General features: G+C 42.8%; 1 protein-coding gene across 1 annotated transcript in view; it reads right to left on the bottom strand.

Annotated features, from left to right (window-relative positions):
• Positions 1-15,372, bottom strand: part of UST (uronyl 2-sulfotransferase) — a 281,628-nt gene that overhangs the window by 155,355 nt on the left and 110,901 nt on the right. The window contains exon 2 of the mRNA XM_040965430.1: positions 10,505-10,548. Within this exon, the coding sequence (XP_040821364.1) occupies positions 10,505-10,548 (44 nt within the window). The remainder of the gene's footprint in view (positions 1-10,504; positions 10,549-15,372) is intronic.

Here is a 15,372-nt window from a genome sequence, read left to right as displayed (position 1 = left end):
AGCATGATGCTGGCAATCAGAGGCCACGGAGCGAGGGTGGGCTTGGGGATGTCTGATGAATGGGAACTAAGAGTCAGGCAGAAAAAGTTCTACTGTCCCACTGCACAATGGAGTGCTACAGATAATCTAATGTTTTTTAATTTTTCTAATTAAAGAAAGAAACCTTGAAGATGGGATTCAGACATTTGTATCAGAAAGAATACTAAATGTTTGAAGAGATAGATGTATTTACTTTGATTTACCCTGATTAGACATTCTATACTATTTACATGTATTGAAACATTAAATGGTACTCCATAAATATGTAAAATTGCTACATGTCTGATAAAATGTTTTTTAAAAGCAATTAAAAAAAAACACCGAGTGTTGGATTCAGTTCCAGAAACACACACTGAGACTAGAATGCTAGGGCGATAGGAGAGATTTAGTGGGGAAGGGTGAGCTGCAAGGGAGCAGCTAAACCTTATGTCCCAGAAGGCTGACACCACGGAGCACACCCCTGGATAAAATCGAGAAATGGTAACCAGCAGGAGAAGTTTATCAGGGGAGCTGAAATTAGCACTGAAGAATCAGGTACAAGAGTACAGAGTAACCATTTCTGAAGCACAGTGACACGGAGCTGGGGCTGCCCTTGGCAGCCACCGTGGGTTCACAAAGCCTAGGACCCATGGGGCCCCTACATTCTGCGCATGATGCACCTTGACTAAACATAACTCTGGGACCTTACCCACAGCAAATGATACGCAAGGCTTTAATATTCTTAACAGATAATAAAAATCGTACAGGATTGTGAAAAGTTGCTCATTTTGGGGGGTGGATATTACAGATGATTATTTTTTCATGCAACTTAATAATTTTCTGTACTTTCAGAATGAAAACAAAACAGAGAAATATGTATAACCTTCAAAACAGATGGATCCTACTGTAGGAGAAGAAATAAAACAAACAAGAAAAGAATTGGCTAACATTAGGAGGCACTATGATGATTAAATTACTGTAACATTGAATTCCTAAGGTAAATGTTACTCTGCCAAAGAAAGAATGGCATGGGTCTTTCATAATTCACTGGAACAATTTCTTGATTAAAATATGCTTTCCAGCAACAATGAGTAGTTTTAAAACTTCATGTTTCATTTAAAGCCCTTTGTTTTTCACAAGGGCAGCTCAACCCCCAACCACCAGTAAGTTGATGATCTTAACTGGTGCTGGTTTGGAGAACATCTTATCAGTGATAACTGGCCCTTGGGGAGGAGGTGGGGAAGACACTAAAAGAACAATTACATAAGCCACATATTTTTAAACCTGCAGCTTCACGGAATTTTTTTTTTAATGATAATAAAAACAGAAGTGGAGGATGAGCTTAACAGCATCAAACAACTGCCGAGGAAATAGATTCATTATGTTCTTCTTGGGAAGCGGCGGAACCATTACACGCTCATAAAATTAATAAAGTTAGAAGATCTGTGTCTGAACTTGGACACAGGTCCCTACGGAAAGTTGGAGTCTCACAGGGCAGCTTGGCTGGCTCAGGCACTTCCACGGGAAGGGTTTAACAGCAATCATGACAGCAAGGTAAGAGGAGAGCAAGGACACAGCGATTCGGGGATAAGAAATCATCACCCTATTGTGTTAGGTGGATATCTTGCCTTTTTGTAGATTTGTAGATTCTTTTGCCTGCTAAACGAATAATAATTTAAAAAAAACATCGCAAGCAAAAATACCAAAATATAACATTGTTTATAGCATGCATTAGGCTTAGAAGCTGTTGGATATTGTTTTAAAATAAAATATGCAAGTCATTAACTCTTCTATTATTTGCCATGATAAAAACCAAAGGGAGAAGGCTGCAGAGATTCCTTGGAGGACACGCTCATCAGCGTGCAACTGACTGCTAACTCCAGACTCATTCCATCCTGCTCGTTCCCTTCTTCTCCAAACCTAATATATTTATCATGAGTCATTAAACACAAATCTATTACCCAGTGCAACTGATTCTGCCATAAAATGAAAAGCAGCTTCATGGTATAGTTCTGCTTTGGAAAGGACTCTGAGTAAAGCCAGGTTTAGACCCAGAGAAAAATAAGTGCCCAAGACAAATGAAATGACAATGGATTGTGGAAGGCCTTACTTAGTGTGGTGAACAAGCTTAAATCTCCCCCACCCCCTCCCACCCCGCCAAAAAAATAGGTGGGGGTGGGGTAGGGGCTGGTGGTACATAACCACAAGATCTAAACATTTTTATACATAAAGAGCCTGGTATATGTATGCCAGCTGGCATAGAATTGCTCTGAAAAATCCAAAGAAAACAGGGTGGGGGTGTGAAGGAATGGGAGCAAGGCATATTCTAAAGTTATCTTAAATCGAGTTACCAGAATTGGTAAGAGTCTTTGGAAAGGAAACCCTCCCACAGTGAAGGGTTCAGCTGCTAGGGCCTGACTGTGTCTGGCACCATGGCCACTGCCTTCCAGGTACCCCATGTAAGCCTCGCAAGCCTAACAGCAGGACATTTCCACCCTTTCTGCAATAGAAACTTGAAACTTGAAGAGGAAGGACTAAGGGCAACAGTCACAGAGCTGGGATGTGAACCAGCATCTGGTTCCAAAACCCAAGATCCTCACCTCCTGAGCACCCAGAGGGAAAAGAGAAGTCAAGACAGAGCATCCGGCAAGCGAACCCATCCATGCTTCAAATACAAGGGTGACTACTTGGAGTGTGCCAGGCAGGGAAGCATTTCCTCAGTCCCATTCACATTTTGGTGTTTGGGATGACTCCTAATTTTTAAAATAACTATAATGAAGTTCATTATTTTTTCTTAGCTACACATGAGAAGGTATCATAAACTTTTTGAGAAACCAGATGTTTATTTTTTCAAAGAAAATCAGACCACGTGGAGCTTTAACCCATGTGATATCATTCACGGCATGGCAAGAAAGAGCCATGAGGCCAGGAGTGCCCACTTACCAGCATCCCTGGCTTTGGAATCTGTCATCATGCTACCCAGGGCAGCACTGCCCACAACCAGAATATGAGCCAAGACACTGCTTTGTGCAGGAGGAGAACAAGGGAATGGTCATGTCCATTCCCTAACAGAATAGGTCCTGTGGCTTTAGGAGATAAAGAAATTCATTTTCCTCTTAAATCTAAGTCCTACTTTTCCAAGTAGGAAGTAACTCCGAGCAAAGGAGGCCATTTCAATCTAGCAATCTTGCCCTCAGGGAAATGGTGATTTTACATCCTGAAAACCTCTCCAAAGTGACTGATGCATGGCCAGACCATCTGAAAGTAATTGTAGTCCCAATACCTTCCTCCAAGCCAACCACCTGCTGTGAGAACGACATGTTTGGGTTTTTCTTTTCAGGCTCAAACCAAGAATTGGAAATCCTGGTTTCTCTACAATGTAAAACAAAAACAAAAACAAAAACAACAACAACAACAAAAAAAAGCCTTTCAGTTAATGGGGTTGTGAAGCTTAAGGAGTGGCCTAAAGGGGTGGGGGAAAACATGAACAAAAATGCAGTGTTTCCCCTGGACTCAGTGGTAGTGCTGTCAAGGTTAAGCTAAGCTACCTCCTACAGAAATGGAGACATATAAAGGATCTTTGAAAGGGTCAAAGGAAGTACGTATTATGTAAATACTGCATAAATCTGAATTCACTTACATCAAAATAAACATGTCTCTTAATTTTCTTTCCTCACACACTTGCTGGAGGAGGGCCCTGGTACTTTTTAAGAGGCAATGAACTTTGTTAGTGTTTTACTTTGCATGGTCCTTGTAACCTCGCATTCTGGGACGATAGAGCATCTCTTTTGTAACTTGCTCTAAAACCAACTGTCGCTGAGGTCCTTTTCAGAGAAAAACCATCTGATTCTTGTGTGTAAAATAGCATAATTGGAATGGCAGAAGCAATTGGAAAGCATGCCGGGGATTGCGACACAGATAAAGATGTGAGAATCAAGAGTGAGAGTGCAAGGAAAACAGATTTGGGTAATGCTGAATGGTGGAAAAATACAAAAATGTGCTTCAGTTCTAATTGCAGGCCTAAAGGAAGTTTCAAAGTTTATTAAATGAAACCCAGTCATGCCTAGCCAGCATAACACTCAGTGTTATCCTGGTCTGTGAAGATAATAAACTAAATGCATAGGTGTTATTCCTGGGCTGCTGTGACAATGCACCACAAATCGGGTGGCTTAAAATCACATAACATTTTGTGTCAGGGTCAGGAGACTGAAAGCCTAAAACCAAGGGGCTGCAGGGTTGGCTACCTGTTGAAGGCTCAGAGGGAGCATCTTCTCTAGGCCTCCCCCTCCCCATCCGCTGCCCCCCCCCCATTGTGGCAACAAGTTTTGGTGTGCCTTGGCATACGGCAGAACTTCAACCTGCCTCTGCCATCACATGGTTTTCTCCCAGTGTCCAAATTTCCCTGCTCTTATGAAGACACAGTCATACTGGATTTAGGGTCTCACCAATGCCCTCTCTCCAAGAATTTCAATATGATCTTATCTTTACTGCATTTACAAGCAGCCTGCTAACAAACAAGATCACCTTCACAGGTTCTGGGTTAGGCACCTATTTCTGTTTTGTCTGAGCAGAATTCAACCTGTAATCCCATTCAAAGGGAATTTGCAATTGCTCATCCCCTTCCTATTATAAGGGGTTTTCCTCTGAAATACTAAGGTCAACATGATTTCTGCCGCATAGGCTGGCAGCTTTCTCCCTTTCCTGCTTAAATAAAGCTGCTTAAAATAGCCCCAATCTCCATTCCCCACATACTGCTCCTCAAGCCTTGCGTACCTCAGTATCACATGCAGTCACTTAGCTCTTCCTCCATAACTTTCAAGGGTTCTCAGCTGCAGCAGGGCTCTGATCGAGTCTCCCATGTCTTTCCTGGTTCTCCTTTTCATAGCACTTAGCAGCATCCTTGGAGTGGGCGTGGACCTGCTGGTGAGCCCAGCCCTTCATGGGACTCCATATTCCTTGATGGCAGGAATTGTGTCTCTTCCAGTCTTATAACTACAGCTCCTGGCACAGGGCACCAATTTGGTGCACAGTAAACTCTTCACTGAATGAACAATTATTTGTATAGAGTCACTTAAACTTAAGAATGAATCAGGAGTGGACACTGGTATTGTGCGTTAAGCTGTTGCTTGGGATACAACACTGCATATCAAAGCACCAGTACAAGTTCCAATTACATCACTACTGATGCAGCTTCCTGCCAATGCATTCTGGGAGGTAGAGAATGACAGCCCAAGTGCTTAGGTTCCTGCCACCCACATGGGGACCCAGATAAAATCACTGGTTCCAGACTTCAGCTTGCTCCAGCCCTTACTGCAAGCATTTGCAAAGTGAACCAGCAAGGTGGAAAATCAACCTCTCTGGAAGACTGATTTCTTTCTCTCTTGGATACTCTTGTTGCGCTCCTTCAACCTGGTTTTCAACTATTTAAGGAAAAAATTATTCTACCTTGCAATTACCATATAAGTCCATTAGTCCTTTTTTAAAAAATTTAAGACTGGGCCCGGCGCAGTAACCTAGCAGCTAGAGTCCTTGCCTTCTATGCTCCGGGATCCCATAGGGATGCTGGTGCACATCCCTGTCACTCCCCTTCCCATCCAGCTCCCCTCTTGTGGCCTGAAAGAGCAGTTGAGGATGGCTCAAAGCCATAGGATCCTGCACCTGCATGGGAAGAAGCTCCTGGCTTCGGATTGGTGCAGCTCCAACAGCTGCATTCACTTGGGGAGTGAATCACTCTAGGGAAGATCTTCCTCTCTGTCTCTCCTCCTTTCTGTATATCTGACTTTCCGATAAAAATAAAATAAATCTCTTTTTTAAAAAAAATCTAAAATCCATTAAGGAATTCTTGTCTGTTTTCCTGCTTTATGATACATCTATGTCACCATCCCAGGGACAATTATACAAGAATTATGCATCTGTTATTCCTAAATCACCATTAAAAAGACCAAAGTAGAAGAAAGTACAAATAATGAAATGGCTTAGAACACTGCCATTTAACAGAATTCTCATCAGTGATCAAAATGTTCTATTCTGTGTTGTTCAAAACATTAGGCATCAGTCACATGGGCTAAAAAAAGAATTTGAAATGTGGCAAGTGCAACAGCGAGACTGAATTTTATTGCTAATTAATGTAAACTTAAATAACCTAGGAGCCTTATGGCTACTCTGGAACAGCACAGGACCAAGAGAACGATTCATTTGTGAAATAAACTATTAGTGTTTCTTCATCATATGTATTTCTCATTGCATTGTCTTAAATGTCACATAATTCTTTCTAAAGAGAGAAGACTGGAGAAGCCATTCTTTGTGCTTTGCTTTAAGTTTCACTGAATATTTAGAATTTTTCATTTCCACCTTCACGACAAGGAAAAACAGCAGAGATTAGGGTTTCACAAGCACCGGGGGAGTCGTGGACGGATGCAGGTGATGGGGTTGGGGGGATGCATCACAGAAGGGAGACCCCAATCTGCGAGGCCTTGGGTGTAACTTCCCCCATCAGTTTTTCCAAATGGAGAATCAAGGAGTGAGTGATTTGCTGCTAAGGACAAAAGAAAACACACAGGCAAGAAGAAGGACCTCCACAAATGGCATTCTGTGAGAAGCACCCGCACCATTCTGCTTTACTAAATCAATGTGGGAAAGTACCCTTCCACCATTTGTTGAAAATTTTCTTTTCAGCATCTCGGAACATCAAAATTTACTTTTCTACAATTTGAGAATGGACGAGTGCTGAAGGTATGTATCCAAGGTGATTATAAGGAAACATATCAAAAGTGAAGACATTCAACAGACTGCTTCAAAAACGCAAGTATTCCATGAACACAAATAGTAAATTGTGAAGACTTTTTTTTTATATCAATGGCTAAAATGTACATCGTATACTAATCAACATATCAGTATAAACTCCAGAAATAAAAGGAAAATAGTTTATTTCTAGTTAATTAGTCATCTTGAGACATTCTGATGCATGGTCCTAGAGCCCAGCCTTGGGATGAAACTCTGTGTCCAAAACCTAGGGCAAGACCTTTGGCAAGTTAGTCAGCCTCTCTAGGATCCAGGTTCCCTCATCTGTAAAAACAAGGATTAAAAAGTGACTTCCTCTTTTATGGAGTTTTACAGAGAGTATATTTTGCATGCAAAGTGCTTAGCATAGGAATAAGCACATAGGAAAAGAGATTTATCAACTATGGGTCATGATTTTATTATCTTCCTATTGCTTAGAACAGCTCTTCTTGTCTGTAGGATTTGGAACTGAAATATATGTCCTTTGATAAGCATATGCTGTGTATTCCCAACTGAAGCCATCACTGTTGACAGCTGCTACTCACATCAGGGTCCCACACTCCAGGTGATGTGAAGAAAGAAAAACAGAAAAGTCTCAACCTTATAAAGGAGAAAGTACTCAGGGGACTGTGGGTACCCTCAAGGGCTGTGCCCTTCCCTCAACTTCTCACACACAAAGAAATGTCTTTTTCTGCTTTGTTGATTGAGCAGGCTTGACTCAGAACTCAGTTCAGGGAAAGCAGCTCCTGATATATCACCTGAAAAAAGCCCTCACTGTTAGGGCTGGCACTGCGGCATGACATGCTCAGCTTCTGCCTGTGGTGCCAGCATCCTGTATGGGCACTGATTCGAGTTCTGGTTGCTCCACTTCTGATCCAGCTCTCTACTTATGGCCTGGGAAAGTAGTGAAGATGGCCCAAGTCTTTGGGCCCCTGCACCCAGGTGGGCTGGACCAGCCCAGCCTCAGACACTGCAGCCATTTTGGGAGTGAACTAGCAGAAGATCTCTATATTTCTCTCTCCTTCAAATAAAAATAAATCTCTTTCTCAAAAAAAAAAACCCCTATTATTGTCCTTCTAGGCTTTTTTTTCTGTAGACATTCATGTGTATAATTGCAAAAGCAAACACTATGCTTTCTGTTGTGCACCTGTTGCCAACCTCAAGAACATCTTTAGTTTGCTCCTGAGAGAGCCCCATGTTCACACGCAGTAGAGTTTGCACCTTTAGCAAGTGCATCCTGTGCACATACCCAGTAGTAGCAAAACATGGCGGTCGCAAGAAAATATTCACACCCACCTTTTAACAGTGGCTAAGCTCAAACACTGAGGCGAGCCACAAGGTTCCAGTGGATGTTAAAAATTAGTAAAATCCAGAGGCATGTTTTTTTTTCCCCCTTAGGAAAATACTGGAGAGAATGAAGGCCGGGGGCCAGTATGTGCTGTGTGGCACACCCTACTCCCTAAATGGCTATTACTTGTGGAATGTGAAACTTGTGAAACTCGACTTTTAATAAAACGAGAACTTGTAATCTAGATCACAACTCTTTCAGTCTTGGCATCAGCAAGTCACTTCTGAGTGCTAAACAAATATGCAAGCCATGGGTCTGGATTCAGTTGTGCTGTCCCCTGCCAAGCTGGGGTTCAGTCTGGAGGCAAGCATGTGTGAATCTTTATCCTCTGGATGCCACAGTGTCACTCGGTAAACTGGTGGACTGCAGACTCAAATCTTGGAGGCCCTGCCGCAGGAACACTCAAGGGACTTCTACTTGGATGTCTGAGCCGGGACTCACTTCCGCCCAGCTGGAAGTTGTAACAATGGGTAAAATAATGTCAGTGTACCAGGGACTATCTTAACCATTTTTATGGTCTTCTCTTTATGTCTACTGCAGTTTCGCATTCGGATAGTGAAAATATAGCCCTTGTGAAAGAATATGTATTAGAAGAACTTTTGCTGATTTAAAGAGATTATATTGCCAATTTTTAAGCTTGGAAATGAATTGAGGAAATCGAATTTACTCTGCAAGTGGTATAAAATAATCTCCTACAATTTATTATTGTGAATCATGCAGAGCATTCATTGGGAATCAGGAAGAGGAGAAAGTCATTAAAAATCAATCCGAGGGGGTCTAGGTGGAATCATTACTAGGGTAGACCCCACAGGAGCAAATGTTGAATGCAGGCATCCATCCTACTAGCCAACAGAAGGGCTATGGCCTCCCCAGCTCTGGCAACACCAGCAGGCAGACTTTTAAAGGGGCAGCTCAGACTAGCAACCAAGGAAGAAGTTACAAAAGGCAAGTTCATTACAAGTGAGCCTGAGTCTTCCCACCAGACAACACTCTGTTTATCAAACTGGAACCCAAAGGAATATTCTGACAAGTCATGATGGAAAATAGTTAGCAGGTTTTGCAGACCGGGCCATTTAATCCCCACTCCTAGACATCAGGGCATGGTCGAGAGGACCTTCCCAGCTCTCATGTGGGAGAAAAAGAGAGATGGGAGTGAGGAAATCTAGCAGCCCATCTATGCCATTCTTTCTCCCCCTATATTTCCTCTTGCACAGGCAATGACCAAATAAAGTGCATGTTCACAAGACAACATTATACTCCCAAATATACTTTATGAACAAGGCCATCCAGTGAAAAATATCACAGAAAACCATCTAGAAAGCTGGTGTTCTTTCTAGTCCTGGCTTCGACATCCTCAAATGTGACCTGCAGACCCCTAGCACTAGCATCACAAGGGGGCTTGTGAGAGACGCGAATGCTGAGGTCCTACGTGCAGCCAGGACCCAACCACCTGTGCTTTAACATGACCCTCTGATGCAAGCTGCAGCTTGAGAACTGGCCTGGTGGAAAGAACCTGGGAAGTGTTCCAGGAGACCTAATTCACATTCCAGCCCTCAAGTCTATGGTCTAATTCCATGAAACTCAGTGAATAGCCATGATGTGCCACTTTGTGCACTGAAACTAACATAAGGATGTGAGAATCTGAGGCAAGTTAGACACGATCCTTATCCTCATATGACACATAATCAACTAGGCTCCATTGCTTCTCCAGGTCAGGGACTATTTTTGTTGTCCATCTTGTATTTCTAGTGTCTGGAGCATCAGCTGGCATTCAATAAGCCTCTGCTGCATTAAGTGGTAGAATCACCTACAACTGTAACAGACAGATGCTACCACACCATTCATCCACAATCTTAGTGATACCCCCAACCTGGGTAGGAAGAACTGTTCCCAGGAAAAACTATTACTATGAAGGATGAAAGTGGATGCACAGCCAGGCCAGGATGCCTTAAAAGGATATTGCCTGGGTTTGGGTGAAGGTTTCCAACTCACACAGACTAGAATGAGAAAGAAGCAATCCTGTCCCAAAGCCCAAATACAAGGGGGAGACAGAGTGTGGACAATGTCAACACCAAGGCGATTATGGCACCAAAGTAGGAGAAGGTAGCACAGGAACCTTGAAGCCAGTCTACAGGCCCAGTGCCTGCGTAATGACAGCCCCCAGATAAAGGGCGGCTCCTCCTCCCTTATCCTCTGGCTATCTTCATGGACTATCCCTTCTTCTTCATTAAAAGTTAAAGATGCATTTAACATTTGCCATTCACTTGTGAGTAATTCAGGGCCAGGAGCGATTGGGTTGGTTGGGACTGAGTCAGAGGCTGTTAGGAAAAGGAGATTTATACACGAAACAAGTCTTACCCTGCTGGGAGGTGGTCCATGGTCATCCAAGTAAGTGGAATTTCCTAGGGAAAAAAAGAAGAAATTTAGTGGATCAGCTTGTTAAAATCCTGAAAGAATTTAACACAGAACATTGAAAATAGGCACCAGACATTTCTCTAATCAGATAGCAGTTTCAAAGAAAAAAAGGGTCAAGAATTGCCAACTTGCCATGTTTTTCCGAAAATACTGAGTTTGGTGACGGTTTCAGCAGTCACATGCCTAATGCACTAGTGTGTAGGCACACAAACACACACCCACAAACAGACACCATTATTCCTCTCCCAACACAGTCATCTTCCCTTAGCCACAGTGGCGGTTACTCTAATCAACTGTGCTCTGAAACTGTCAAGAAAAATTCTACATATAACCAATTGGCAAGTTTGAAACTATGCTCCATTCTGAGAAGCATGATGAAATTCCCATCCACATGCTCCACTTGCCTGGGAAGTGAGTCTTTCTTCTGTACAGTGTAGGTGCTGCATAATTCACCCACCTGCTAGTCCCTTAGTAGCTGTCAATTTTCAATTGACTATCACCGAATCATAGTACTTCTGTCGATGCTTATTTTGGTTAGCAATGGTTCCAAAGTGTCAATGGTTATGATGGCAATCTAGATATGCCAAAGAGAAGTTGTAAAATGCTTTGTTTACATGAAAAGGTGAAGGTTCTTGACTTACCAATATAAAATATTGCATCTCAACTTGTCAAAACCTATCATAAAAACGAATCTTCTATTAGGTATCATTATAATTATTATTGTTATCGATATATTACTTGCTTAATAACTAAGTGTATAGAAAAAAACAGTCTACAAAGTGTTTGATACTGTCTACAGTTTGAGTCATCCAGAGGGGTCTCAGAGTATATCCCCGAGCGTGAGCGGCAGTGACTTAGTCAGTAGAGCCTATCTTAGATTAGGAGTTCTCCAATTTAAGGCTGCATTAACATTACGGGGGGGGGGGGTGCTACCAACATAGAGGTTCTGATTCCATAGCTCTGAGCATTTGTATTTCTAACCAGTTTCCCCAGTGCCAGAACAGTTGCTCTGGAAGGCACACTTAAAGATCTCATGAGCTCTACTTCTCCTCACTGCCTTGAAGATGTCCCTTCTTCACAATCTACTCATTCAATCCCACTTCTGAAGCCTGTACTTACTGACAGCCACTACATCAGTTGAGTGTCCAGCGCAGGGGACTATTGCTTCCAAGTGAATAAGATGCTGAAGCATTTGGAAAGGCATTAAAGCTCAGACTGCCTTTTATGTACTGAGATCACCTGCCAAGTGCTTTACAGGTATTCACGTTCATTCACCTAATTCATATATCTGAAGTGGATTTATACTGTACCCAAGAGCTAATGGGGGTCTGGATAAACCCATAACTTGCTCACCAGTCCAAGGACTGCTACACTGTATGGAAGAGAAAAGACTGTTTTTTCCAGGGCATGTACAGTTAGCTGCCTTGCCTCTTCTCATCTCTTCCAATGCAGATGTTACTCTCTAGCAATGTTAATGCGGTTGATATAATCTGAGGCTTCCATCTAAGATGGGTAATGATAATTGAGTTTTGGGGAAATCATCTTTCTCCAAATGTAATGATGACCAGACTTCCTAACAGACATGAATGTAGGAAGTGATGGAGATTCAAGGATATTTCTAGAGGGTAGATTATGGAGCAAGATGAATGCCCTAGTTTGAGTGAATGAAAGGTGCTTTTGAAATTGGAGAGCAATAGTGATTTAAGAAATTGGAACAGAATGGGGAAGCAGAGCTTAAGCCAGGGGCAGTTGAACTGTGTAAATGTATCCAAACATAATAAATAAGTGAGTTTGGCTTATAAGTTTTGCTATACTAAGTCATCATCCATCCCTTTTTCTTAGCAGTTTGTGATTTATAATCCACTAGATGTCCATAAGGCCTGTACTCTAACTAGCCTTTTGTATATGATAAAGGGAAAAATGGAATTTAATTTTAATACCCAAGACATTCCAACATCTTCCATACTCATAATTGGGCTATTTTTCAGGAACCTTTTAAATTCAGACTTGATTAACAATTTGCTAGATCTCTATTGCTATGCTGGACTCCACTAGGAGCACACTTAAGCATGGAGTAAGATCTATATCAGATTTAATTCAGAAGATGGGCATAAAAGAACACCATTAGCATTTGCCTGGGCCTAGAGAACTGTTTAAAAATATTCTACCATCCTGCAGCTGACAGAAGAGCACAGCTTCCAACTGCTCACCCTAGGAATGGTTCTTCCCCAGAAGGTGTGAGAAATCCTATAGCCCTCCAGCATTCCCTCCACACATCAATCTCTAACAACAAAAAGAGCTCAAGCAACAAAACACTTCTACAATATTAAGCATTTATGTAAGAACCAAAGTTCCTAAAATTTCCTGAAAGGGATGATTTCCAAGCCTGACTGCTACCTAGAAGGTATCTAAAGGAATCTTGCACTTTGCCTGTCCCAAAGAAAACTTTTGATTTGCTCCAATTCCATCCCCCAAATTCCTGCTTCTGTCGTCTTCCTCATTAGGTTGTACAATTTGTCCCTCCTCCTCAAACATGTTCCCTTTCCAGGCCAAAGTCCAGGAATCACCCTGGATCCACCTCTTTCCCCTGCTCTGTGCAGAACCAACATAATCTCAAGTCCTCTTGATTCAGTCTTCAAAATATCCCTCAAAACTGCCTAGCTCTCACCATCTCCTAGGTCTTCACTCTGACAATTCTCTTCACTTAGTGTCACCTTCTTCCCTACCCATACAGAAGCCACTGTACTCTTTTCACCTAATCACTTAGATCAGCTTAGCCTTCTGCTTCAAATCTGTTTCTCTAAGAACATTAGTCGACTCTCACTGTGGTCTGTAAGGCCCTTCTTGACTCAGGCCTTTCACTCCAGTTCAACCAACCACAGCATTCTTCTCTCAACTCCAGGACACACCAATCTGCAGCCAACCAGGCCCTTTGAGCTGGCTCTCCCTGCTTCAGAACAGCTCTTTCCCACCCTCTACATTCATGCTTGGCCTAAAGTCACATTCTTACAGATACCCTCTCCGAATACCCTGTCTAAAATAGCACAAAGGGTGAGAATTTGACCTCACAACTAAGATACTACTTTATGCCACTGACAACCCACATTGGAAAATATAGAACTGGTTCCTCATTCCTGTTGCCTGCCAGTGCCAACCTTGGGAAGAAGTAGACTATAGTTCCAGTAGGTGAGTTTTCTCCACTCACTCAGGATTCCTAGTTTGAGTTACCACCTCCCAGTTTCAGCCTAGATCCAGCCCTTGCAGGCATTTAAGAAAGTGAACCAGCAGAAGGCAGCACTTGTTCATTCTCCCTTTCTCTCTGCCTTTCAAAATTAATCATACAGGGACCCAGCACGGTAGTCTAGCAGCTAAAGTCCTCGCCTTGCACACACTGGGATCCCATGTGGACACTGCTTCATATCCTGGCTGCTCCACTTCCCATCTAGCTTCCTGCTTGTGGCCTGGGAAAGCAGTCAAGAATGGCCCAAAGGGCCCGGCGCGGTGGCGCAAGTGGTTAAGTCCTCGCCTTGCACGCCCGGGATCCCATATGGGCGCCGGTTCTAATCCCGGCAGCCCCGCTTCCCTTCCAGCTCCCTGCCTGTGGCCTGGGAAAGCAGTCGAGGACGGCCCAAAGCTTTGGGACCCTGCACCCGTGTGGGAGACCCGGAAGAGGCTCCTGGCTTCGGATCGGCATAGTATCGGCCCGTTGCGCTCACTTGGGGAGTGAATCATCGGACGGAAGATCTTCCTCTCTGTCTCTCCTCTCTGTATATCCGCCTTTCCAATGAAAAAATAATAAAAATAAATCTTTAAAAAAAAATAAATAAAATAAAATAAAAATAAAAAAAAAGAATGGCCCAAAGCCTTTGGACCCTGCACCCGAATGAGAGACCCAGCAGAAGCTCCTGGTTCCTGGCTTTGGATAGACTCAGCTTTAGCCATTGTGACCACTTGGGAAGTGAACCAGTGGGTGGAAGATCTTTCTTTCAGTCTCTGCTTCTCTCTGCAAATCTAAGTTTCCAATAAAAATAAATCTCTTAAAAAATAATCATTCAACAATAAAATAGTATATTCTTTTACTTGTTTATGGCCTCTTTGAAGTAGAATAAAAATTCCTTCTTGGCCTGTCAATTGCTACAGTCCCTAGCACAGAGCCTGGAACAGAGTGAGGACTCAGTGTTTGCTTATTAAATGAAATGCTCGCAGAGTATCTCTACCCCAGAAAGCTTAGAGTATGTCCTCTGCTGTAGGAAGGCCTGGAAGCTGCTCTGTTCGCCAGTGGCCTGCACCATGACCTTTACTAAATGGTTATTATTTGCCAGGTTGCTTTACGAAGATTGAACAGATCCCACCAGGTGATGCACAAAAGTGTCTCACCCACACAGTACTGCCAATAAGCCTGAGTGAAACTGGAGCCCATACATGTAGCCTGATTGCTACAGATACCTTCTGCTATGGAAAATGCAAGTATATTTTAAGATAACTCATTATCTTCTTACCATCTTACTCCTCCATCTTCCACTCACCCTCTTTGCCATGGTGCAGGAATGAGTCAGCCTTAATACTTCTCTCTGTAAACAGGAAGATTGAGCCACACTACTGTCGGCCCTTGGACTCTGTGCCCCATAATCTCACCACAGACCACTACACTGCCTTTAACCTCAGCAGTTATCAAAACCCAGAGACTGTAAACTCCTCACCCTGGTAACAGAAGTTCAGAAAAGGAAGGAAAGCTACCTAGACCCAAGATGTTGCTTCAGCTGGAGAAGAGCCAGTTTCTCTTACTCAAGATTTAAGTATAGCTTTTCATC

The sequence above is a fragment of the Ochotona curzoniae genome, unplaced genomic scaffold, assembly GCF_017591425.1.
Source record: "Ochotona curzoniae isolate NIBS_2020 unplaced genomic scaffold, NIBS_Ocur_1.0 scaffold_3890, whole genome shotgun sequence".
Lineage (NCBI taxonomy): Eukaryota > Metazoa > Chordata > Mammalia > Lagomorpha > Ochotonidae > Ochotona > Ochotona curzoniae.
This window is presented reverse-complemented; position numbering and strand designations above follow the sequence as displayed.